Source organism: Anopheles maculipalpis, chromosome 2RL, assembly GCF_943734695.1.
Source record: "Anopheles maculipalpis chromosome 2RL, idAnoMacuDA_375_x, whole genome shotgun sequence".
NCBI classification, from domain to species: domain Eukaryota; kingdom Metazoa; phylum Arthropoda; class Insecta; order Diptera; family Culicidae; genus Anopheles; species Anopheles maculipalpis.
The window spans coordinates 27,786,916-27,813,552 of record NC_064871.1 but is presented as its reverse complement, the minus strand read 5'-3'; the positions used below and the strand labels follow the sequence as shown (position 1 = coordinate 27,813,552).

At 42.5% G+C, this 26,637-nt stretch overlaps 3 protein-coding genes across 4 annotated transcripts in view; 2 read left to right on the top strand and 1 right to left on the bottom strand.

Moving 5' to 3' along the window:
- The window catches only part of LOC126565883 (uncharacterized), a 482,940-nt gene that overhangs the window by 220,747 nt on the left and 235,556 nt on the right, over positions 1–26,637 (top strand). The gene's annotated exons all lie outside the window — the stretch shown is intronic.
- Positions 1–26,637, bottom strand: part of LOC126559640 (laminin subunit beta-1) — a 379,704-nt gene that overhangs the window by 134,207 nt on the left and 218,860 nt on the right. The window lies entirely within an intron of this gene.
- Positions 11,550–26,637, top strand: part of LOC126556935 (myotubularin-related protein DDB_G0290005) — a 43,613-nt gene continuing 28,525 nt past the window's right edge. For both annotated transcript variants that reach the window (XM_050212500.1, XM_050212499.1), the window contains exons 1-2: positions 11,550–11,747; positions 14,097–14,974. In XM_050212500.1, coding sequence (XP_050068457.1) covers positions 11,676–11,747; positions 14,097–14,974 — 950 coding nt within the window. In that variant the 5' untranslated portion in view covers positions 11,550–11,675. The remainder of the gene's footprint in view (positions 11,748–14,096; positions 14,975–26,637) is intronic.

Here is a 26,637-nt window from a genome sequence, read left to right as displayed (position 1 = left end):
TAGAGCTCGCATGTTATAAAGAATTTTAAATTGAAAAATACCTCACTATTACATTGAAGATGCAACCCCTGTTTTATAAGCACATCGTTCTTCACCTCACAAACTGGGAAGAGCAATTTCCATGTGATGTTTTGTTGTATATTGCAGCAAAGATAATGTCTCACCATTGCGTCATTGCTATCCGTTACCGTGTGCCTGAGCGGAAACACAGGTACCAGCACCGGAGCATATTTATGAACCGGATTAGAATGACTTTACGCTAACACCCATGATTTGTCAACCGGGTCAGTCCATGGGAAATTTATGAATGCGCTCTCGTGTGCCGTCTTGACGCCGTCGGCCACCATACTTCATAGGGCCGTGGAAAATTTGTACCGATTCCGGCTCTCCTCCCGTAAGAACTGTTCCCTTTTTCAAACGTACCGTAGCTACCTTTGTGTTTGACTTCGTGTGCAAAAGGTGGTGAGCTTAGCTCCGTTGGTAAATGAAATACGCGCCCAAGCCGTGTACATCCATGCCCGGAAAACCCCGTTCGCTATCTATTTTGGGCGTGTGGGTCTATGCTACGATTATCCTTAATGCTTGATGTGTGAGAAAGCTTTGGCGCACGGTTAAGATGTAAGATATCATCTTTTGCACGTCGCGAGTTTTTTGGTTCGCGATTTTGCGGACGAAGAAAAAGTACATGCGAAAGTGAGCGCAAAGAAAAGCGAACCATTTGTCAACGGATGCTTGGAGGTTGAATATATTTCAATCCAACGTTTGGCCCCTCAGTCGTCAGTATATTTATCATTGGGCGGAATGCTTGCAGTTTATGTTGTACCCATCGTTGCAACCTGTTCGTCCATCGAAATCGTCCATCGGGTTGAGGCCCGGGAAGCTGGGAGACCAAAAATTGGGGGAGGTAAAGTCGAAAAATTGTCTTTAAGTCAGTCTTGTGCGATTTGGCGGCCGTTTGAGGAGGTGCTGAATCTTGTTGCCACATACACGGCCTACCATTGGCCACTTTGGTTATCCAGGGTTTGACTACCGTGTCACAGCCGCTTCACGTAGCCGTATGATCCTTCCGTTGTACAACAGACTCAAAATCTCTATTGCAGGTTTCAACCTGCTTGCGAATATCCTTCACCGTGTTTAATGCACACTGCGCCGCCGTCTTGATGTCCCGGTTTGTGTGTCCGGCGCGGATCATCATGATACACGTAATTCGCTTCCATAGTTCCGCACGGGTTCCACTTATTAAGTTCATTCGAAAATTTTGCACTGTTTCCAAACACTTGTGGCTCACGAATATCGTTTATTTTGACACGATAACTCAATCACGAATTATTGACGAAATGGACCAGTGTCAAATTTATCGTGCACACCGTGTATTTATATTTTAAAAATATAGATTTATAATTTATAGTCAACTATCATAAAATTCCCAGGACATAACGCAGAATTTTAAAAGCTGGCTTAAATAATGGAACAATCAACGATGCGGGTGTCCTCTAATTAACTACGTTCAGATTTGTCTGACAATTGTCTTATTCTTTGTCATTGTTTTGGATTAATATTCGATACGATATCCATATCTTTTTTGACAATTGTATAAACTAGTCGGACCTTATTAAAGATTGACTGAAACTGAAACTGAATTTTTGTACACCTATTCTTAGAGCTCGCATGTTATAAAGAATTTTAAATTGAAAAATACCTCACTATTACATTGAAGATGCAACCCCTGTTTTATAAGCACATCGTTCTTCACCTCACAAACTGGGAAGAGCAATTTCCATGTGATGTTTTGTTGTATATTGCAGCAAAGATAATGTCTCACCATTGCGTCATTGCTATCCGTTACCGTGTGCCTGAGCGGAAACACAGGTACCAGCACCGGAGCATATTTATGAACCGGATTAGAATGACTTTACGCTAACACCCATGATTTGTCAACCGGGTCAGTCCATGGGAAATTTATGAATGCGCTCTCGTGTGCCGTCTTGACGCCGTCGGCCACCATACTTCATAGGGCCGTGGAAAATTTGTACCGATTCCGGCTCTCCTCCCGTAAGAACTGTTCCCTTTTTCAAACGTACCGTAGCTACCTTTGTGTTTGACTTCGTGTGCAAAAGGTGGTGAGCTTAGCTCCGTTGGTAAATGAAATACGCGCCCAAGCCGTGTACATCCATGCCCGGAAAACCCCGTTCGCTATCTATTTTGGGCGTGTGGGTCTATGCTACGATTATCCTTAATGCTTGATGTGTGAGAAAGCTTTGGCGCACGGTTAAGATGTAAGATATCATCTTTTGCACGTCGCGAGTTTTTTGGTTCGCGATTTTGCGGACGAAGAAAAAGTACATGCGAAAGTGAGCGCAAAGAAAAACGAACCATATGTCAACCGTTGCTTGGAGGTGGAATATATTTCAATCCAACGTTTGGCCCCTCAGTCGTCAGTATATTTATCTTTGGGCGGAATGCTTGCAGTTTATGTTGTACCCATCGTTGCAACCTGTTGCTGTCTCGTTGTTGAATGCTGCGAATGTATGATTGTGTGTGTGTTTGTACGTTATGAAATAAAACCATCATCTCGAGGGACCGCATCGTCGTTGGGAAAGGCTGACTGGGTGCTGTTTTATGGTGTGTAATAATCTGTAACTGGCTTGTTTACTTATATTTTCGGGATCATTCCCGGACCATTCGTGTGCCTGTTCGTATGAAAAGAGCAGTTTTGCGTTGAATGGGGTTTTTTTGCTGTGCTATCGTAACGTAAGTCCTACTAATGAAGGTATACAGACGTAGGCAAGGCACCACTGTTTACTTTTCGCTGTGAGCTTTTTTTACTATGAGATTGACATTTGTTTGAAACCATAGAATAATCATCCTAGGAAAATGTTATACAGTGCTGAGTATTCAAAATCAGACACTTGGAATTCGGCCGTTCTCTCTACTTTTCGATGCATTTCTTGGTTTCTTAAAAGTGTAGAACGTCGTCAAAAATGTGCAGTGGGCTTCTTCTACTTCCCTTTTACACGATGATTTGGAAAAATAATCGAAAATGCTATTTTTACCAAAATAATGAGGTGCAAATGAGAAGTCTTCTTACCGTGCTGGGCATTCAAAGTCGGGCACTTTAAAATTTATTTGAAAAAATATTAATATTTAGTAGCATTTCCATGAGCAAGATATTACAGAATGCAAGCTTTTCGGCATACTTTGGGTTAATTAAAAAAATAATTGAATCGATATTATGCCATTCTTCGTAGACTATTTCCACCGACCTTTTCAAATTGGAAGGCCTGCGTTTTGCAACATTTTTTTTAGTTGGTACTAAACATGCTCGATTATATTTAGGTCTGACGACTGTGGAGGGGCTAGCACAACCACTCTCGTGTCGCCCATGCCTTATGCTTCGGATAATTGTCCTGATAGAACATATAATCTAATCTGCAATGCTCAATTGTTCAACGCTTGGCCGAACATTTGTCTTAAAAATTTCGATGGCACTTTATTCTTTTACGATATAACAGTTTTTTTTAGCGCAACCCTACCGAACAAATTTAGTTTTCATAAAACACTTTGGAGGATTTTAATCAATATGACGAATATCTCTGATGTAATTCAACAGAGGTCAGGAAGGGATTGCGTTGAAATGTTTCGAATCTCTATAATTAATTCTGCGTTTTGATTCGTTGGTAGTTGTTTTATTAGCAATTCTACCCTCATTTTTGCATCTTTTTACTTTATCGTGGACTGTACATTTGCTAATACTGGTGATTGCAATGATTTCTCTAACACATCTACCCTTTTCCATGTAAGAATATACAATTTTTCTATTTTCAATAGTTGTTTGCTTCGGCACTGTTGAAACATACTTGTTCTATCAATCACTAAATCGCAACTGAAAGTAGTGATACGTTCTAACTTGACCTTTGCTTAATTTGTTCAAATCATACGAAAATGTCTACTAGTTCTAAGTTTACGACTTTGAAAGCCCAGCGAGATATGAAGACTTTTGTCGTTTGTTCCCCATTATTTTCGTGAAATAGAGCATTTTCGATTCTTTGTTCACATCACCGTGAAGAAGGAAAGTAGAAGAAGCCCACTGTACACTTTTGATTATGTTTTACAACTCTAAGCAACCAATAAATGCATCGAAAAATAGAGAGAATGACCGAATTCGAAGTGTTCGATTTTGAATACCCATCCACTGTACATTTCTCATTCGTTCATAACTATTAGCGTTTTAAATTTATCAAGCAACGTCGAACAAAAAGCCAGTAAAATATTTGATATTTGTATTTATAGTCAAGTTATACATTAAGCAATCAGTAGCTAATTCTTCTCGAAAACCGAATCGGATTGAGAAGTAAAACGAGTGAAAGAAAGTATCCATAACTGTTTTTGCTAGCCCATCAACTCCTCTACTTTTCCACTCCCAAAGCACCGATCAATGCACGAACTGGATGGCGTCGGAAACCGTTCATGGCAATCACGGAAACTCAATAAAGAAAGTTCTTCTTTTGCTGTCGCCGCTGCACTATAGAGACGCTTCCGGAAGCAAGTGGGACTTTTAGTTTCAATCGCTATCCTTCCAGGACGATACTTTCTCATTTGCAAATCAATCGTCATCGATCAGCAAGTCATCGTCGTAGCATCGCACCCGTTCTAGCAAACGCGATCGCATCTCGAGAGAAACTTTTTACATGAAATAAGCAACAGGGTGTGAAAATTGGTCTTGCTGGCAAGTAATAGATAACTTGAGCAATGATTACACATCCGAACGAGGTGGATAACTTGCAGGTCAAACCGAACAGCAAATGTTTATCGAAAGGAGTGGAATTGAATATTTTACTCCAACGTTACGTAACGTAAAACTATGGTAAGATGGCTGACGATGGTAAAAATACTTAACTTGAAAACCCGGCGACACAAGGTAATATTCATTAGTATAGAAAAGTGGCCTCTTCAATGTGGGATGTTGTGTTGAAAAGTTTGCTGGAATGTACTCAAACGCGAAAAATTAAATTGAACTGTTAAATGACATTTTGAAGGAGCTATTGCCTTATGAAATCTTAAGTTATTATAACAGAAGGTATTTTAACAACTTTGTGAGATCAAAAAACTATACAACGTTAATAGTAAAAGACTTTTTTCAGAAACGATCCAATACGCTTGTTACCTTTCCGGGCGCATCTCATTGTGAGAATTTCAAAAATGTCGCAATGAAATTCCTATTGCCCAAAAGGATTATTTTCACCAACCAATCTAGTAACGACACGGTAATCGTCATTCCTCTTGAAAAGTGCTCTACCGTGAACTTTGTTGAAGCAACTGAAAAAAGGGAGACCAAATCTTCGGCCGGTGACACAAATCCACACCGCAATGATGAAAAAGGAACAAAAAAAAAAAAAAAAAGAGGCGGAAGCACACTATAAAATGAAACCTAACCCACTTTTCGTCTTTGGAGGCACAAGTGTGTCCGTCGTCCGTCAGAATGTGTGAAATGCCCGGCAGAGAAAGTAGTGGGAAATAGTATCAAAATCGAAATTCCATGTCAAACCCTGCTCCGGAACGGACCTGAAGCGTAAGAAGAAAATGGGGTTCAGAAATCCATCCTGGAAAGTATTCAGCTGACAAGTTTTATGTCCCGTTGTCACCGCGTAGAAGCCATCCATTGCAATTCCTGTGCCAAACAGATGGGTGAAAAATTGTGCTCCCGGCCCGACGGTACGTTGGACTGTTTGACGAAGCGCTATTGGTCGGGAAGGCTTCAGTAGAGTGTCTAGTATCTGGGGCCACTTTTTGACAGAAGTAGGGGAGGGTGAAAAATATCATCTACCGAAACCCGCGCGCAGACAGGAATGTATTAAGGATATTGTTGGGCAGGATAGATGTGTAATGCTCTGTGAATGTGCGAATAGTGGTGTCACTATTTCGGAGTACTATTTGTGAAAGAAAGGGCGGTATCATCTGCAGTCCCATCGCCGGATGGTAAAGTGGGCAAGCCTTATGCTTATGATACTGCCAACCTTAAGTTGACGACTATTCCTGCTATGGGGTGGTTTGTCGTCGGATTGTGCCGGATGAATCATATTGGGGCAGAAAACCCAAACAGAAATTTCTGCGAGCAGAAGGTTTCAACGTCACAGTTTGCCTCATTTCAAATCTAAAATGTGCGAGCTTTTCAGGCTATTTTGTGAAAAGATTATTTTACATGCAGAAACGAACAGAACCAGAATTTTCCGATATCGTCGCATAATGTTTCTCCTTGGACGGCCGAGTATGTGCCGAGTGTGCCCTTTTGTTCCCTTTTTGGATCACAATGGTACATTTGAAAATGAACATATTCGGAGTCGTACGTTAGCATGGGTTGTTCCCAGGCTAATGACAGTAAATTAGAATTGGGACTGACATAATGGAGTCGCATGTGATAAAGAAAATGGTCCGCTTTTTGGCAAGCAGTTTCCTGCCGTATCTTTCTCTACCAGTCGTAAGCTATTGTAAAGCTTTCGGTGTATTGTTGAAATTACATAATGTTATCTTCCAAGAAACGTTTGGAACATTTTGATGCTTGTAAGCAATTAAATGAGAGTGAAGAATTTTATGTGCAAAAACATGCGAAAAGAAGCTTTCATAATGTCTGCTTAGCTACGTCTCCTCCCCCAAAACTCTGTTTTTTTTTTGTTTCATTTGCTGAATTAAGTTTACCGGAAAAGAACATCGAATTCCATGTGCGTGTAACCGCAAATTCATTTTCTTCTTACGAATAATCGATACAAGCTAAGCTACACTGCTTCCTGTCCTGTTACAATCGCATCCTGGGGGCCTGTGTGTGTGTTGTGCTCAATCACATAAATTAATCATGCACATGTTTTACCTTCCCACAAACGACCGACAACACGGCACACCACTCCTCCATTCCATATGTTTGCTTCTGTTTCACCATCCAACCGAGATTTGCTTTATCTTAAGCATCTCTCTCAACCCGGGTGGTGCCGAGTGTGCACGGTGGTAAACCTTTTGCTCAAGTTTCACGCAAATTTTAGGTTCTACAGATTCGAGATTTGATAGCATCCAGCCAGAACGGCTTCCACCCTCCTTAAAAGCTTCTCATCTATACGGAACCACACGCACGGCTCGGCATGCTTGCGATACGCAGCAGAAGATACTAATGCCACAGCAAATAGGAGGCAATATTTCATCGAGTGTCTCGGTCCGTAGACGGTAGAACATCGGCAGACATTGATCCATTTGTTTTTTCGCTGCTCGATCGATTGATCGATTGATTCGTTCACGGCCGCCCCTTCTACGCGTGTTGGTTTTGAAATATTTCCGCCATTTCATAACTGCAGGAAATCGAACGAAATCAATCAAGATCCGTATCTTCTCGAACCCAAACGCAGGGGTCTGATTTTAAGCTGGAAAGCAAGTGGAGCAAAAATTACACCCCGCCCAACCACTGTTGTTTGTCAACATTATCGGGCTGCTTGCTGCTCCAGGTGAAGGTTGGGTTCTCCTCACTAATCGCACACAATGTGGTGGACCGGTAGGATTTGGTTGCTTGTCGCAGTTACTGATACATGACATCGGGACGTCAGCAAGTGCCGAAGAATAATGTCTCGATCGAGTGAGATGAATGACTTGTGCGATGCCATGTACAAAATGTGTGTCAATCACTTCACATCGCATGTCTTTGGCAAATTTATGCTTAGCATTCACGTGGGAGAATGAGGATTTGCTTCGCCGGTACTATCTGCCAGATTGCGCTACACGCGTGTAAGGTTGCTGTAATGAGGTGTGTTAATAAATGTCGGCATGTGTCCCGACGATGTTGTATCAATTATGAACCGTATCTTCCGCAAGTCCTGCTTCCATCCATAACTAAAGCAATCGAAGGAAGTTTATGGATAATTTCTATTCTCAAGATGAGTGGATGAGAATTCCAGCCAATGCTGTTCGTGCGCTAGTTTGTTGAGTTTGTTTACCAATCGATGGATTTTGCTTGTTTGCCTAATAAATTACTCATATGCTTGAATCGATGTAAACACAGCAACATTTAGAACCCCTCGGGATGGGCGCTATCGTGTCCTTGCCTTTTGAAATTATTCCATCGATCCTGGATGCTAATGAATCTTACTTACGCACCAAACTGCAGCCTTTGTTTGGCACAAAAACATATTTTCTGCTTACGTTTAGCACCCATATCCTATCGTACTTGTGATAAAATTTGAAATATTATTCCTGCAACATATTTATCTCACACTCCATAATTTAACCTCACCACACCTTCTTAACAAAAGCAAGATTTCGCTGTATACCGAGCTGCTTTCGATAAATCATATGCTTGTTTCATCTTCCACGCAAGAAAAAGCTTGGCGCACCCAGCGTACGTGTGCTAGCCGTCAAGTAGAGGGGAAAATTAATTGCTGGCAAAATTAATTTCATCACTTTTGCCGGCTTCCCATTTGTCACATCTGCCAATGCTAATGTCTTCGCCGGGAGATGCTCACACGCGTACGCGTTTGAGTGTGAACTTGCTCGCGAAGAAAGAATTAGCTTCACTTGGAGCTCACCGTGGATGATGGGCTTTGAAGGGTGCAGGTTAAGATAAGTAACGAGCTTAAGAAAACGAGGTTAGAAAGTTAATGAGGTTAGTAACGCACGCCGCTTATCAGGCTGTTTGACTTGGTGTGTACGAATGATTTAGGGTAGAAAGTATGCTTTTATTTTATTTTGATGAACTTCGTGATTGAGGGCACAAGAAAATGCACTTGCATTGCAGGCTGTGAATTATTTTTATAAAATCATAAATCAATGGATAGATGCAAGATATTCGAAAAGAACACTTGTAAGCAACATATTTTAGGTTCAATTTCCTAATTTCAATGAGCCTGCTTTTACTAGAATAATAAACTGTGTAACAGTTGTACTTAACTGCTATTGCACACCATCCATCGTTTATTTTGCAAAGCCCACTGTTCCTCAGTACACGACAGAATTTACACACGAATGTGTCCTGTGGCATGTATCCACCGTACAGTTTGTATCCTTTCCTTTCCTGCATGTCATTCGAATAGTGCAATCGAGCTCCAATCTTGCAACGGCAACGGATATAGCCTCCGAGCACTTGAGAAAACAACGGTTCGCACACTCGTATGCTGAAGCAAAATAATCATGCACCACAACTGCCTCTACTACTATTATCGCTCCACTCCACTGTCACGACACAGTGCGCTCTCACAAATGGTTGCGTATGTAACTGATGGTACGCGAAGGATCCCTTGCAGGTTATTCCGACTATTTTCCTAACAGCTTTTCTCTATTTCTCTATCTCTTCATCCCATCCTATCTTCGTTCTTCCGCTGCAAACAGGGCTCACACGTTCGTTGTATGTAATTATCACAAATAAAGCTTTCGCATGAAGCGCATTCCCTTATTCCTTATACAAGTTCGTATCGTATTCAACTTCATTTTAACTCGCGATGACTCCGGTACCTGTTACCTGTCTTTGGCTTGTGTGACCGGTGCGACAGTATGAAAACCGGTGGAGCGATTTTTCACTGTGCGGCCTCACCATTTTCTTCCCCTCGTAAATAGAACGTCTCGGTTACGGTTTCTTCAAGACATCTTTGACGTTGAGAAGGGCGAAAAAGAAGTGAATAAACTGGTGTACGTTCTGTTGCGGGTGGGGACCCGTGTACGTGTGCCCTTCCTGCTATGTATTATGCAAACCGTTCCGTAGCAAACTACGCTTACCACTTGGCAAAACTCGTCGCATTTTAACGCATTGTGTACGGTAGAATTGCGGGCCCGAATGCGATGCATTCGGGCAACAGAAAGCAGCGCACAGAAAGGGCCGCCGCTATTCGGACTTCATGATTCCATTTCTCAGGGTCGCTTTTTTTTTTGTTGCACTCCCTGCCCTGCTTGATGTATTTTAAATGCACCGCGAGTGTACGCGGTTTTTGTTGCAGAACTCGGGATGGAAACGTTGATGATTATGCAAAACCACACCCCGTTCATGTAGAAGGCTTCTTGGAAGGCGATGCTCAAATGCGCCGCACAAACGGAATGCAACGGAATAAATCTACTTTATGTTTGTTTCTTTTTCTTTGGCGTGGCGTGAAAAACCATCCCTTCGCAGTCAGTCAGTCACGGGAGAAAGTGCCCAAAGATACGCCGAAATGATGCATTTTTCAATATCTTTCACAAATAAATTTTTATTCAAAAAAATATCTGAAAAAGACTGAAACCAAATGACAAAAAATCCTTCATAACTGTGCGCTCTTCAATGTGTGATTTTTGGTTCAACATTAATATGTTTCTGATTGTTATTGCTGCCCTTTTGCGAATGTAGCCATTTCTCCTTCGTGCTCTAATCACGGTAGCTTTTTTTTCCATGTATTGGTTTCATTAAACAATCAACCGAGGATGAAAGATTTCATCAACCAACGGATATGATGGCAAGAATATGTAACATCAACAGAATTCCTTCATATCCTGTTCGAGTCCGCTCTGCAAAAAAACGAAAATGAAAATGAAGATAATAAAACCGAAAATGAAAACGCAAGCGCATAGCTAATCCCTTGGAGGATCACGATTTTCTTCAATCACGGGGGGGAGCCTTATTTTCTGCTTTTGTTTTCGATACGATTATTTTTCTGATTATGGGACGATGGTGTGTGCCTTGCCAGTGGTGCTCGGCGCTTCACCGATCATGGGCAGAAGGCGTAGAATATAATCTTGCAAAACGAGGGAAAAAAACACACCAAAACCAATCTTCCTTTTTCCGCAAAAGCAGCCGACAGTATCTTACCTCAAAAATGTGCGGCGTAACGAAATTGATTACCACTTTGCTGCCCGACGCTATCTTTCATCCTCACCAACGTCGTTTCCACCGTATTTTCTTACGAATCCTTGATTTCGTTCCGTTCGTTCCGTTGCGCTCTGCCATGTACTTAGCCAAACGCAGGAAGGAAAGCGCGGCAAAAGATTATAATTTTTGTATGCATCTCACATCTCATCAATGTCTTTTTTCCTCTCACTCTCACTTGCAGGGTTGTTATTGTGGCAGATCATAGCTTAATGTTGATCCAGGAGGAAGTTGCCGGCGCGCCCGTCACACAGCAGCTCCATACGAACGATCCACGATGCACGCCCGTCTTGTTATGAGAACCTTCGCTGGCATAACGTAGTGTTTCGGTGTGTTTGCAGGGCGTGAGGACGACGGTGTGTAGTGCAAGAGCAGTGCGAGTTCCGGCTCCCGGGAAGCGAACGCAAACGAGACGAACGACGTGACGCTTCCGTTCCTGTTCCTCATGACGACCGCAACAGGAACGACGGGGCGATTCGATATTTTACTGAGTGTGACTATCACCAGAAGGCTGCAGGTGTATTGCGCTGGGCACGGTGTAGTGCTGGTGGACGTGTAAAGCGGAGCAAGCAAGCAGAACGAAAACACTTGCGACGGTGGTGTAGCGTCCTTGCCGCGCGTATCGAACCGATATCGGGAACGGAAGTCCGGGAAACCTGACGTAGTTGCCGGGAACATTCCCGGCAAAACGTCAAAACCATCATCGTTAGCATCCTTCAGGAGCGCACGGGAGAGCTAGGTGACACGACGTCTTCCCGTACCGGAAGGCATCAACAGTGGAGGTGCCCCCGATATCACCGGGCACCCGTTCGGTGCGATGGAGCTGAAGGTATGGGTCGAAGGAATACAACGAATCGTGTGCGGAGTCACGGAAGTCACCACGTGTCAGGTAAGTGTCGGCGGACGGTGGGGAAAAAGGGGTCCCAGTGACACAGGATGGAGATGCTACAGAAGCATTCGGAAACTGTGGCAAACCGAATCACGAATGAGCTTCAAGTGGAAACTTGCACGAGACATGCATGATACATCCTCGCGTGAAGCTGATGGGTTTACATCTTCCTGTCAGAATCATTAGGGTTAAATTGACTGCGATCCATTGGAATTGATTTTATTCGCCTGTATGGAGTTCGGAGTTCAAAGTATGCTCCTTGATAGCAGCAGCAGCAGCCATAATGACTGCAGTCTAAAATGTTGATGATGGGTTTGAATGAAACATTTACAAATTCAAACTTAACTAGAAGTTTTAAAGCTTTTGCAACATGAAATTTGAAGCACGAAAAAATGTCTCTCGTTATGTTCAGTTGGCAGGAAAACCGGGACAACCAGGAAAAAAGCAAAGCTAGATCAAATTTCAATTCATTTAGCAAAATTGTTTGTAGAAAGGCTATACAAAGGCATGAAAATTTTAATCACGCATATCGCATCAAGAATCAGTTTGGCGGCATGGGCAATTTTAACATAACAAAACAAAATAAGACTTACACAGGTGTTGAAACATAGCAATGTTTTTATTTTGCTTCATTTGCGTTCACTTTGTTTGTCAACAGTGTGTGAGCAAATGGTATGATTGGTATGGTTGTTTGTTTTATTTTACCGGTGTGTTGTTATCGATCCCAACATACAAACCAATTAAAATTGTTTTTCTCTAGATTGAAAAGCCACTCGATTGCCAAATGGAAAAGCCATAAATTTATTTTTGATCCCCATGTGTGCGTTGAGCAAATTTTTATGCCACTAATTAAAAGAGTTAAACATTTGGAACTTATTTAATTGAATTTTAACCGTGCAGAACAAAAAGGTACAAAACTTTTACGTGACTTCCGATCTAATCCAAGTTCGGAATTGTGGAATCCATGCGACACGGAATGATAAAATTCCTCCCGTCATATGATGCTTGCTGCCGGTTGTGCAGTAAATGTTGATCCGTGATTTGTTTTTCTCGGGAATTAAAAAGAAATCCAAGCGACATAATCCTTGCCCGCGGGAGTTTTCTGCAAGAGAAAACGTGCAGTTTGGCAAGCTGAAAGACGAGTATGGAAGGATGGATGAAAGTGCTGTAAAGTGCGTTTGCTGTAGCTGTACGGCAGCACAGTACGCTTGTGTTTCCAATTGCAGCTGAAAGAATCCTGTAATGCCCCCGTACTGGAGAAAAACATATGAAACGTCTCATTTTTTTGTTGAGGTTTTTTTGTTGTACTTCCCACGGTCTTGGTGATGCTGCAGCATCATGAGCTCTAGCTTTGTAAATGATGCGTTCCGAAGTAAAAACAAACCACAACCGACGGGCGAAATAAGCGAGAGAGAGAGAGAGAAAAACACAATAATCGTGATCCCACACAACGTCGTTCTGGTTTGTGCCTTAGGAAATGAAAATGGGTTTCCCATGATAACGTGTTCTGTGCGCCCCAAATGTACGCCTCATTCGACCGGGAATGAAGGGAATCTGCTTGCTCCGGTTTGATAAAACGGCGCAAGACTCCGTTCGAGCGTGTCTTTTGGAAAAAAATCGCACCACGATGATGCCCGCCTGGCAAGTGTGAAAGCCGAAGGAGATGTGATGGGTGGTGGTGGTTTGTTCATAGCCGAGGGAAAAATGTCATAATGGAGCGAATCACGTGTCACACATCACGAGTCATAATTTCAGAGTCCGTACCATCATTTAGAATTCGGGAAAAATTGAGCTTCTTTTGTGTAGTTTTTTTTTTAACATTTTCTACGTGTAAGTGTTAGGCTATGATGAGGTTAATAGAGCAATCGTTTAATATCTTGCTGACTTATTCTGTAAGTGCAAATTTTTATCTCTAAATAAATTGAATTCTTAAATGGATTTCAATTTACTTTAAAATTACCACTCAATATGCATCTTTTTTATGCTCATCTTTTACTTCTATGCTCGTCTTTTATTTAATCTATGAGAAGTATTGAACGAGCAACCCCTTTGTTTCAATTTTACTTCCTCTTGAAACTCTTTATATGTAATTAAGGACTGGTAAATGATATGTAACCACCAAGTTTATTCATTTATTTATTTATTAATAATTAATTATGACGGTCCAGTGCCGTATTGTCAACACCGCTTGTGTTGAGTAAATTTAATAATCATATTGATAAGGCATTTCCTCCTCATTCTTTGCCTTATCCCGGGCTTACTCGGTTATCACCAAGTTTATGTTAAAAATAATTATTTACGGATGTCACATCACTTATACGGTATTTATATTCTTGTATTTTTCCCCAGGATGTCGTGTTTGCATTGGCACACGCCACCGGCAAAACGGGACGCTTCACGCTTATCGAACGATGGCGCAATAACGAGCGTCTGCTGGCACCACATGAGAACCCGCTCAAGATCCTTATGAAATGGGGCGAATACTCAAGTGATGTGCAGTTCATCCTGCAACGATCCGATCAGCAGCAGCAGCAACAACAACAACAACAGAAGAAAGATGTCCAACAGCAGCAACAACATCAAACGCTACCATTAACGCAGGCTCCGCAGTCCCAGCAGCAGCTACTTCGCCAGCAGCAAAAGCTAAATCAGCTCAACAACAATCATATCGGTGCGAACGGCACTGTTACGAATGGGAAGCATGGCGTACCGACGTCACCCACAAGCCCCAACGGCAACAATAATGCCGGCCCCATCATCCCGAACGGTGTCGTGAGTACACAAAACCATATCAACAACAATAACAATATTGGCAGTCAGCACTATGCGCACCATCCGAGCAATGTTGGTGACGAGCAGCATCAGCCGCAGCATGTAAAAAGCAAACTTCATCAAAACAATCTAAAAAATAGCGCCAACAACCAACTTCATCTACACGTGCATCACCAGCAGCAGCAACACCTCCATCAGCACCAGCTATCCTCGGCATCGTCCACCTCGTCCGACCACCAGCATCGGCCACATCAGCAGTCGAACGGCGTCGGTGCGTTAATTCGAACCGGAAATGATCCTTCAAACGGTTCGGCGGGCAGCGTTGGTGGTGGCCCGGGCGCGGCGGCAACGGTAAAGCAATCGGAATTGATCATCTCAAGCAGCAATGGTAGCAGTACTACGGGCGGAGCCCTCGAGCGTGGCAAGGAAACGAGAAAAAGTCTCAATTCGTCCGGGTGAGTACATCATCCAGTATATGGTGTGCACGTTGGTTGTATTTTACTTTATCGTGCTCTTCGTAGTTTCGATTCAATTTTATGCCTTCACCGGACCGGTTTGTTTGTGCCGTGGCAGGCATACGGTGGTCCACCTTCGACTATTAATTTTCCCTTTCGGGCATTCGGACCATTCGGTTCGCTCGACTCTTTATCTATTTTATGTTACTTTATGGTACGGTGCTTCGGTCCCCGAATGTTGTTGTGCTGGGTTTTTAGGATGCTGTTTTGATTTTTCCTCGCAAAGGAACGCTTGGAAATGACGCAAGACGTCCATAGGGAAGTCTGGTACACTGTTTCTGGTCCTTCTCTTCTCAGTATAATTTCTCGTTCGAATGGGACGATACCGTAGGTCAAAATGTTGTTATGTGTGTCGAGACGGTAAATACGAAAGAAGAAATTCCCATTTTTTCATTCAATTAGTTCGATACGAGTTGGTTGTTTGATCCGACTCTTCGTTTTTTCCCATTTCTTTAGTTTTTGAAAAAGAGTATTCAAGCGGCTGCAAGCAGGAATGCAAGTTTTCTATCAGTTTCATGCTATTTTCTTATTATATTTGGTTCGGTGTATGAAAGATGACGGCAAAATGATGAAAAGATTTTCAATTAAACTATGATGTTAGCTTGATTAATAGTTTTTGCTGTTGACTCATTCAGTCCTTATTTGATAAAAAGACAGCCATACCTTCTTCTGAAAATGAAATCTCTTATCTGAACTTCAGTGCTACAATGTTTATTGGAACTCTTGCTTTCTTGCAATCGAGTCGGAAACATTCATACTCTTTAGGATTATTTATGGTACATAATGCTTCCAACAATTTCAATCGATCAAAATACGGATTAAACTTCACAGTGTTAAGCGTAAAAAAAAAAAATCGTCTGCTGCCTTCACACACTCATAAATATCTATGATTTGTTCACGAAATACCATCTCAGCTCCTACAAAGACGCTGAAGAGCTCTCCCCCACACGAATAGATGGGTGCTGAAGGAAATCGAACTTTGGCCGAAAATTATCCATGAATAAAAAAATGGAAGCAAAAATTGTACCCCGCCCGGAAGCTAGCTCGATCAGCGTGAACTACGGGAACAAGGGAACCGTTTCCATCATAATTTATATTCATTTAAAAGCTTTCGATCTTTAATAGTGGCATACGAGACTGTGAGTTTGCGACTAGCCGCTGTGTGGTGGTGTATATGCAATGAAAACGAACGGAAAAAAGAGTGTGGGATGATGGGCATTGGAGCTCGTTTTTTTCTCGGAGATTGATTTACTTCTGGGAAATAAATTGCTAACAGTTCGTGCTTTTGCATATCGCCGTGCTTTTACACGTATTATTTAACTGTAGTGTGATTTTTTAACACTTGGTTCCTTTTACTATTGGAACCATTTTGTTACGATATTTTAACAAAATATTCCTTTATAACAGAAAAATGATAAAAAATAAGCTTCAAAACAAAAAGAACATTGATTTGCGGTTAAATGTAACAATTCACTTTTATGTGATCTTTAACGTACCTTCAATCGCTAAAAGATAGGTTGCAAAGTATCAGGCGATAAAATCTTTAACACAACGCTATCCATCACCACATTTCGAAACAATCGTCCTGATCGCCTTTAATGGTTCGACTCGGAGGTAAAAGTCATATTACACGATAAACGAGAAAAGTTTTAAACAGCCTGCCTGTCGGAATAGATAAAGACGCGGGCGTAGGAAAAACCTTTCCGATAAAACTCTTCCCAAAGCAACTAAATCATTCACTTGCCACCATGACCCTCGGTTTAGACCTACGCTCCTTATCTTTCATCCTTCGCTTCGCTCGTCTCGTTTTTTCCCCTTTTATTAACATCGTGCCAGATAACTGGAGCGTGAATAAATGGCAATCAATTTTGCTCAAGTTTTGCTCGAGAAACTCGGGCCCAAGAATATATAATGCTCGACATTCCAGACCGGAAGAAGTCTCCTGTGATACTCACGCCGATACTGACCCGAGCGAAATAAAACAGGGCGTATAAAGGGAAAAGATGCGTCCCGTTCCCGTTAGGGGTTAGGATGTGTTCTTTGTTGCAATAGTGAGGAGATCCTCACTTTCCACGCGTGTTCTGCGTGAGTGAGAGTTTCCTCTGGCATTATATCCTTGGATCGTAGTGGTCAAGTGGTGGAAAGCTTACGAACAACACAACCGTTGTGTTTAATCGGGCAAAAGTTTTACTCAAGCGAAACAACATCATCGGGCCTCATCAATGGCTTAACCACTGGCACTATCAATGTCTATCTTAGGCCTACGCTTCATCCCATCTTCCTTTTTCTAGTGAAAAGGAAAAAGGATAAAAGTGTACTCAACTTCCATGCTAACAGCAATTATTATTGAACGCTGTTCGGATCGATTCAGGATCATGCGCGTGTAGACAAGGCGGAAGTCGCGTCAACGAGGGAAATCTAGCAGTTGGATAGAAAAAAAATTCCTTCCATTCTCATTCATACTTTATCAGTCTCATTAATGCATAAATCTACGATCAGCAGCAATCGTTTTCGAAATCGTTATCTCCTGAGGTCGAACGCGCTCGGTGCGGGTAAGCATTTTCCTTTTTTTTTATTATTGTTTTTGTCCTGGGCTCCGGAAGCAATCCGGAGCATTTTTTTTGGCCTTTTGTGGTGCGCAGCACAAAAGCAGATTTTCCCGAGTGTCGAGGTCTTTCCGTCCGGAAGTTGTTATCCTTTTTCGTTGCCGGGTGTAGAAGTCTATATATGGCTTCCCTTCCAACACCGCTCCTAGGTCTACATCCCTCGTTTAGCTTCAATTTAGCAACGCTAGATTTTATCTTTCGTAAGCATTGCTTTATGATGCTCTCTCCCGTCTTTTTTTTTTTTTGCCTAACCGCTTTTGTTCCGGGAGGGGTCGGGTTGGAGTACTTTTGTTGCTTCTGGTGTTTCGCTGCTTTTAGCCTATTGTTTTGCACACCTTTGCCTTTGAAACTTGGTGCAACTCGTTTGATATCCTTTCCGGTGTCACCACTTTTGCCAGGCCGGCTGGCGATTAAATATTCAAACTGGCCTTTTGACGATAAAAGCTGTTGCACAGCATATTTCGCAACTTTCCGATAGCGAGCTTTTTTCGCCTCTTTATCCCGCACTAATTGTAGACAAAGGTGCAAGCTCTACATAAAGAGTCGTGTAGTTTTGTTTTAGGGTTTTTAATATTCTCGTTTTTTTTGTTCATTTCCAAAAGAATGTTTCCCTATGGATAGCGGGAAATCTTTTGTAGAGCATCAAAATGTTCGATGCCTTGGTCCTATCACTTTGTGCACCATCTGAATATCTTTGCACTGTATAATCGAAAGTGAAAAGCTCAGACAAAAAAAGTCGACCAATGATGAAGTGCAATCAAATAAAAAATGGCAGCAATCATGAAATTACCGATCGCTCCACTTTTACCACCGTCGGGGTCTATAGTTTTCTGGTGCTTTATGGTGGCCTCGTGGGAGAAGACGGTGAAGTTTTCCCGAGATGGACGAACACGGCCAGTGATAATGTTTCCAATCAATGGCCGGCCGACAGACGGTCGCATTGATTGACCGACTGACTCGGCGAACGTTACTCTCTCCCGCCCCTTCTAACGTTGGTAATGCGTTGTTTCGTCACTCGTGCACGTTGAAATGCGTTCTTCACAGCTTGGAGGTTTTTTTTCCTGTGTGTGTGTGTCGGCCTTTCATAAATGGTTCCATAAAGTTTTCCCCGGTTCCACCCCCCCTCCCCTTCCTCATACAAAGCTCAAACTGTTATGGCAGCGTTCGATGGTTTGATGGGCTGCACATTTTTTCATTTCCTTTTCCATTCAACTGCACTGATTAAGTGTGTTCGATTACTTCAGCGGGAGTCTTCAGCTGGCTCACTGTTGTTGCGATTCGATTTGATTACATCAAGGTTTATCGATTACGGTAAAAGCGTGCACCTGATGCTGCGTTTGATGGATAGTACGGAGTCGAAAGTCGGGAGAGTCGTGTGGCGAAGAACTGTTGCATTTTAATAATAATTTATTATCTTCTCGCTTTATGGTGTTGATAATAGCTTTGATAATTGTATGATTTTGAACTGTGTATATTGTGCTACTGAGATGGAACTGATATTTGGACGTTTCGTTCGGTGTTTATTATCACGCTTTGAACACTAATGACGGACTTGCATAAATAAAATCAAAAATATTTAGTTGTATTCAAGCTTTTAAGTTCAGATGTATTTAGTCACCCTCATTATTTATTTCTTTAACAATTCATCATTCAAAGATTCGATAGCCTAATAGCGACTAAAAGATGATATCATCAAGATCATCCTCATCATCATCATGTTGGCACGCTCTTTTAAAGAGCAGCGTCGTCGTGACATGGCCCGGTCAACAATAGATCTCCAGGAAACTCGATCCCTGGCTGCAGCTTCCCATCCGTGTAGGCACCCTTCATATGATCCATCCAACGAGCTCACTGTGCTCCCCTTCGAATACCTGCTTGGCGGGGCATGAGTCCGGAATCCTCATAACATGCCCCAGCCATCGTATCCTGCCGGTCTTTGCTACCGTCAGGATGTCCAGTTCTTTGTATAGCTCAGCAACCTCGTGGTTCATTCTTCTCCTCCACACTTCAGGCTCGAACACACCGGTTCCGGACCAAAGAAGGTCCGGAGGATGCGACGCTCAAACACTCCAAGAGCGTTTGCATCCTCCGCTCGGATGGTCCAAGACTCGTGGCCATATAGGACCACCGGGCGAATCAGTGTGTGATATAACTCACATATCGTGCGGTCTCGAAGGCTTCTGGATCTCATCAGACGGTGAAGGCCGTAGTAAGCACGATTCCCCTGCACAATGGGTCTCCGGATTTCGCTGCTGACATCGTTATCGGAAGATACGACAGTCCTAAGATAGCAGAACTCCTCTACCACCTCGAGGTTGTCGCCGTCGACTAACACGCTGCTTCCCTCTCTCGGGCTCTGTCACGATCAGAGCCTCCGGCAAGCAGGTATTTCGTCTTCGTCGCATTGATCATCAATTCAATTCTTGCTGCTTGACGTTTCGATCGGGTGTACGCCTCACACACCTTCGCTGTCGTCTTGCCAACGAAATCATTGTCATCCGCGAAGCCAAGAAATTGAAAAAACCGGTAAAGATTCGTGCTTTCCTGTTGTTGAACTGTGAGGGGTGGCCTGCGCATCCTTGCTTAATGTCCGTTCGGATGCCAGGACAGAATGGACAACCAACCGCGTCTGTTTTCCTAACATAGAGAACAGACGCTGGCTATAACTCCCCCCCCCCCCTCCCTCCCTCCTATCCTATCCTATATTAACCTTCAGGAGGTGTCGGACCATACCCGTATCAGTGCGGTATTGCTGCAAACACTGACAACAAAACATCATCACAGGTATCATCAAGAATATACCACTAAAACGGTATGATTCCTAGGAGTCAATTTAATGTTCCATGTTTTTTTAATTTCGTTTTAAAAATTATTCGCAAAGTTTTGATCGAATCAACCAGATTAATGTGCTCCACCGAGCGGCTGATAGCTTCGGTTTCCGCCCTACGTATTGAATATCGCAAAAGTTTTGCGCGTTAATTTACCGTTGCAATCTCGGAAAGGATGATAATATCGAAAAGAAGATGTGATAACGTAGACTTCGATGGAACAGTCTTCTTATGCGCGGTACTAGACAACATCGTTCTACTGGTAATGAATTTCATTAACAGTGAGAGTTGGTTTAATTTTTCGTAGAATTTTTCTATTTGAAGAATCAACCATTATCCAGAGCCGAATAAGAAAATGATACTAAACTGTGTATCCACTAACCTGATTTGATGTGCTATTAAACAAAATGCCGTTTTGATGAGTGATAAAATGCAATTATCGAACATTCATCAGGAGTATTTTTATGGAACATTAGCCACACGACGCCCAACACCCAAAATTGGGTAGCCACATGATTCGCGGTGCTGTCGCCTGCCTATCGATAATCGCATTTATTGCCTCCGCCGAGTACTCTCGGCGTCGGAGGGAGGGAAACCCAAATTTTCCTGTTTAGACGTAATTACGCTTTAATCATCCCGCTTTCCCTCATACAAAACCCCAACATTACTACCATCGCCGCCCTCTAATTATTCCACTTCCGCTGGCAGTGTTTTTTCCCCCAAACATGAACACGGTCACAATGCTCCAGCGGTGCCAGCAGCACGGTGAACGGTTCGTTCACAATAATAACAATAATGTCAAGAGTAACCTATCAGTGGTGATAAAAATGATGAAGGTGACAGGTGTGTCACGCTGCGACGATGCTAGTCATTGATTTTGAACACTTCCGTCTCGATGGTGAAAAGTGTTTTTCTACCATCTCCTCACAATCTCGCGCACCATATCGGTCGACTCCCGGTTCCAAAGGGTCGGCAAAGCACAAGCGCCCGCTGCCTATCAATCGAGCCCGGTCCGGGAGTCAAGCGGGGGGAAAAAAATACAAAATCATCAAAATGGATCTGTGAAGGGCGGGCACCTTCGTCCTTTGGAAAGTTGTCCACCCACCATTTTTCACTCCTCATTGAGCGCTGAAGGATACCAATGATGACTGGTGACGGCGTTCTGATGGCGTGAATGATGATGATGATGACGATGGAGTGGATGTAATTTTGTGGAATGTCACTTTTGTCAGGTAACTGTGTCGGTACGCCGCCCCAGTGGTTTACCCCGCAAGGGGTTTTGTGCGCGGGTTGTGGATGGTTAGTGACAGTTCGATTCGCGTTCGTCCGATGGTCGTCTCGTTCGGACTGTGGAAAAGCAGAACGGTGGAAATGAAAAGCAGGACAAGAAATGTTTGTTAATTTTCTACCATTGCGAACGACAAACTGAGACCAACCGTTGCTTGGCCGTTGTTGCACTGTGAGAATACAACCGGTTTGACGAAGGACTGCTCGTTGACAACCATTACTTCATGCTGCCCGGGTATCGGGCCGCTGCCCTGTACCGGAGGGTGGATGGACAGTTGTTCGGAAAAATCGTTAACGAGCTTTTCCGGTAGGTTTGCGGCAGTTGACAGAATGATGACAACACGCTATCGGGTACGCTTGCTTCAAATCTCACCCTGCAGCAAAATATCTCCAGCTGTGCGCGTCCATTGTGTCGAGCGAGCTGATCCGTTCCATCTCGGCAAATCAATTGGAAAGGTAAACAGATGCAAGAACTCTCGAAACGAAACAGTTTTGTTTAAGTTTAGTTTAGTTTTCGAATTTCTTGTTGTGTGTGCTTTTTTTTCCTTGTACGCGTGTTCGTCCCTCTTGATTTGATCGTTTTCCCGAGCAAGTGACAATCGCGACGACAGCCGAACGTTTTGAAACGGCGCCACAAAACGGATCGATTTTGAATGATTCACAATTTCACGCTCACACACACACACCACCCGGTCGCAGTCAGAATTTGGATTGTTTTATGTTCGGTGCTTTATGTTTGACTTACTTTCGGTGCGAACTGAAACTCAGACTGGCAACCAGCTTTTCCCACACGTTTCGCTAAATTAAGTTTGCTTCAAAACTTCGTTTATCCTCTCGAACCAGCTGAAAAGGCTCACAGTTCAATGGAATTCGAATCGGTGAAGGGGTTCTATTTGGGGTAAATGGGGGGAATGGCAAATAAATCCGAAGCACCACTTGAACTACTTTGTTTAGCAGTGGGAAAAGTAAATACAGCGGCTACACGAACGAATCGAAACCCAGGATATGCCGCCCAGTGCTTCGACGCAACCGATTTGAAATGGGAAACACAGTGCTCCATTCCGTGTTTGGGGCGAGCAATTCTAAAGGCGCGAAGAACCATCAGATTACCTGCGGTTACCGCTTTACGTGTATCCAAGGCAGAAAACTTGGAACAATGTAAAATAAAAAGAAAAATCAAAATATAAGGGCTGGTTCGAAGAAGCAACAAAACCCACCATCAGGTAGTGGCAACAATCGGCAAAAGGTGTTCATCTGTTTGTAAATGTTCGAGAGACTTACTAATTGGGTAAGCGATTTGTCGATATTTTTCGTTTGATTGCCATTTTCTTTTCGCTCAAATTTTCGTGGTTCTTAGTAATGTATTTGGCAAACGGTGCTTTTGTTCATTTATCAAGTATTTTTGTGTCTGTCTTTTCTTGGTAATTCTATGTTTGGAGAACAACCAGACCAGACCAGAACAAATTGTTTCATGTAAGTTTCATGTTTTTTTTCCTGTGAAACTCGCATAATAGATTTTGAGATCAAATTGATTTGCAGCGAAAAGTTCCATAACACATGTTATGTTTTTTTTTTAAATCATCATGGGCTTTATTACGGTTGATTTTAACACGATTTTGGTACAAATTTGTCATAATTGAAATTTATGAAAAATTTTCATAATTGAAAATGAAAGTTGTAATGATTCTTCTACAATTTCAAGTATTAAAGGCAAAATTATAATCAACAGAAAAGGTTTCTTTTGTTTGAGGCTTTTATTGTAAAAGTTTTTTACACTTGCGATCCGGACCGAGCCGGTGGGGCGTAGGCGAGTAGGCGACAGCGCAGCCGGTCTTCAAACGGCGGGACCGGGGTTCAAATCCATCCAGACCGTCCCCCGTAGTGAGGACTGACTAACCAACTACATGATATCGGTCAGTCTAGAAAGCCATTTCGATGGCCGGCATGACATTAGAGGTCGCTAAGCCAAGAAGAAGAAGAAGAATGAAACGATTCTTGAAAAGGATATCCTTTAATTCGAACCCTCTTAAATGTATCATATAATTCGTAGAACGTACACACATTTTGTGTATAATTATGCTAATTAGAAGGAATGCTTTTAGAATGCCTTTATTGTTTGGTTATAATAGTGGTTATTGTTATATGTTATAGTGGTATCTAACAGACAATCTTTCAATCGAAACCGTGTCTAATCACCTTCCGCCTAAACTTTTGTTTTTGTTAAGGCGGAACAACCCAAGCAGCAAAGGATGTTGTTGTTTTTATTTAAAGGTGTTTTTTATTTTTTTGCACGAGGCTTTTTTTTTCATTCGCTTCTTCTTTTAGACAGTCTAACGTTCCTCCAAAAATTTATAAATGTTTCCGTCTCTTCGATATTGTTGGAGAGCACAACCTCCAAGTGCTTACTTAGTCCTTGGCTCTCCCCTTCTCGGGAGTATCCACGGCATTCCGTTAGGAGGTGCTGTACTGTGACCTCTAGGCCACAGGATTGACATTCCAGCGGTGATTCCCTCTTCAGTCGATGAGTGTGGATCAAACGTGTATGACCAATTCTTAGCCTAGAAAACACTCTTTGATCGTTGTGGTTTGAAGGATCAGTCCAGGGTGCGACTGTCAGCTTGATTTTTTTTTAGATGGCTCAAAGGTGATGTATTCCATGTGTTTTGCCAACTCTGTTGTACCTCTGTTTGCAAGACGGTCTGCTTCTTCATTACCAGTTATAGCAATGTGTGCTGGTAACCAGCTAAGAAAGATTTTACTGTCTTTCATGATGGAGGCCATCGCTTGTATGTGAGGGTTTCTGATGGAGCCCTTTTCCAGTGCCTTCTGCACACTAGCGCTTTTAGTAAAGATAACGTTAGGTCTGTCCAGTACAGTGGTTTCTTCTGTTGCTATTGCGATAGTGATATCTTATGCTGAGATTATGGAAGTATTGTCAGGAAGCTTAATACTACAACTTACCCCAGCGGATAGCAGCGAAGGTGTATGTTGGAAAACGAGGCGTGATATGTATTGCAATAATGTATTTTTTGGCTTTAGTGATTAATATTAGCGTGTTTTTACTTTACTTTACAATCCATAATATGGATCCTAGCCTTGTAAATGTTGTTTATTTATTTATTTATTTATTTATTTATTTCAAACGAAATATCTGTCGCCAGGGCTACATATAAGTGACTTAATTGCTAAATGATTTAAAAATTAAACTAAACTAAATACACAGAGGCTAAAACGGACGACAATCGATAGGCTTCAGTCAAACTAGGCATTGCAGAAACAACAAACAGGAAAAAAAAACTACTACACGGATGGAAAGAACGAATCAAAGAATTGTAGGAGGAGGCGTTGGAAAGACTGATGGGAAAGATGAAAATCAAATAGGTGAGAAGCATTGTTAAACGCCTGAAAACATTGAAGTAGAGGATCACTGGAACCATACATCGTCCGTCTCGAAGGGATAAACAAAAAATTATGCTGCCGCAGCACACGAGATGGAGCGTACATATGAATTCTAGATAAGAGAGCAGGCGAGTCAATAACGTTTCTTAGCAAACCACTTATAAAAGATGCTTGAGAGAAAGCACGGCGATCGTGTAGCGACATTAAGCAAAGTAACCTGCAACATGCAGGGTACGAAGGAAGGATATTTGACGATCTGCCTAAAGCGTTTCATTGCTAACCTCGTAAAATTACGCTGGACTTTTTCAACTCTAGTGCTCCAAGTCTGATTAGTCGGGCACCAAACAATGCTTGCGTATTCGAGAATAGGTCGAACCAAGCTGCAGTACAGAGCTTTGAGACAAAGTGGTTCCCAAACATCCTTAGACATCGTACAGATCATTCCTAAAACCTTGTTAGCTCGGCTGACAGTGTAATCGATGTGATCACTGAATGTTAACTTATCGTCTAGGAGAACCCCAAGGTCACGAACAAATGGTGATGCTGTTATTCCAAATCGGGTGTCTATTTGACAACCGTAATGCGTACATTGGAGTAAAAACATTCCTTCAGATTCAAGTTCTTTCGAAAGGAGAGCCCATTTTATAATCAGAATACCATTTCCTCGGTCGAGAGAGTTTTTATTTATTATCAAGTATGATAAAAAGGACATTTGTTTGTCTCTTTAATTATAGCATCTTATATTATTTCCATGTATTGATATCTATTCTTAATCAATAGCCATTAAGATATATTTTGCCTTTCAGCAAATAGTTGGTTGCATTTCATCATGCACATCACCCTTTGTTATGCAAATGGTCGTATGTACGGAGCGAACGAATTGAGATTGGAAGGTACACCCATTATTTTACTGCAACTTCACGTACACTTTTTGCTCCATATGAGCACGTAAAAAAGGCCAGTGATTGTGCTGCATCCTACGTAACCTGCTATTGCCTGCTGACATAGATAAATGAAGCGTGCCCGGTGTTGATCGACACAGCCATAGCTTCCTCATTTCACGATGCATCACACACTCGTCAGGTTCAGGTTATTACACCTGTGTCTGCTTCCGAACGAGACCGTCCACTGCACCAAACACCAAAGTCAATCAGTCCTCCATCATCAATGGAGCGTAGCTGAGGTGACACCATTTGCCGCCCGTACCAGCATGGCCATTTCGAACCTTTGAGATGTGATGATGGTTGGTCGGGTTGGCTCGGCCAGGCAAGATTGCAACCTGCAGCCCGACTGTAATGGCATTCACGGTTGAGTTGGTGCGCTTTTGTCTTTTGCTGACCCAGTACAGGAATCGGTGGAGTAAATGCTGCTGTGTGTCGCCCGTAAAACGTGCATCCAGCAATCAATACGGTCCGATGTTTTTTTTTTTTTTTTGTGTTGATCCGGAAAAGCCACTCACGTGAAAGGGTTTGTTTTCGATTGG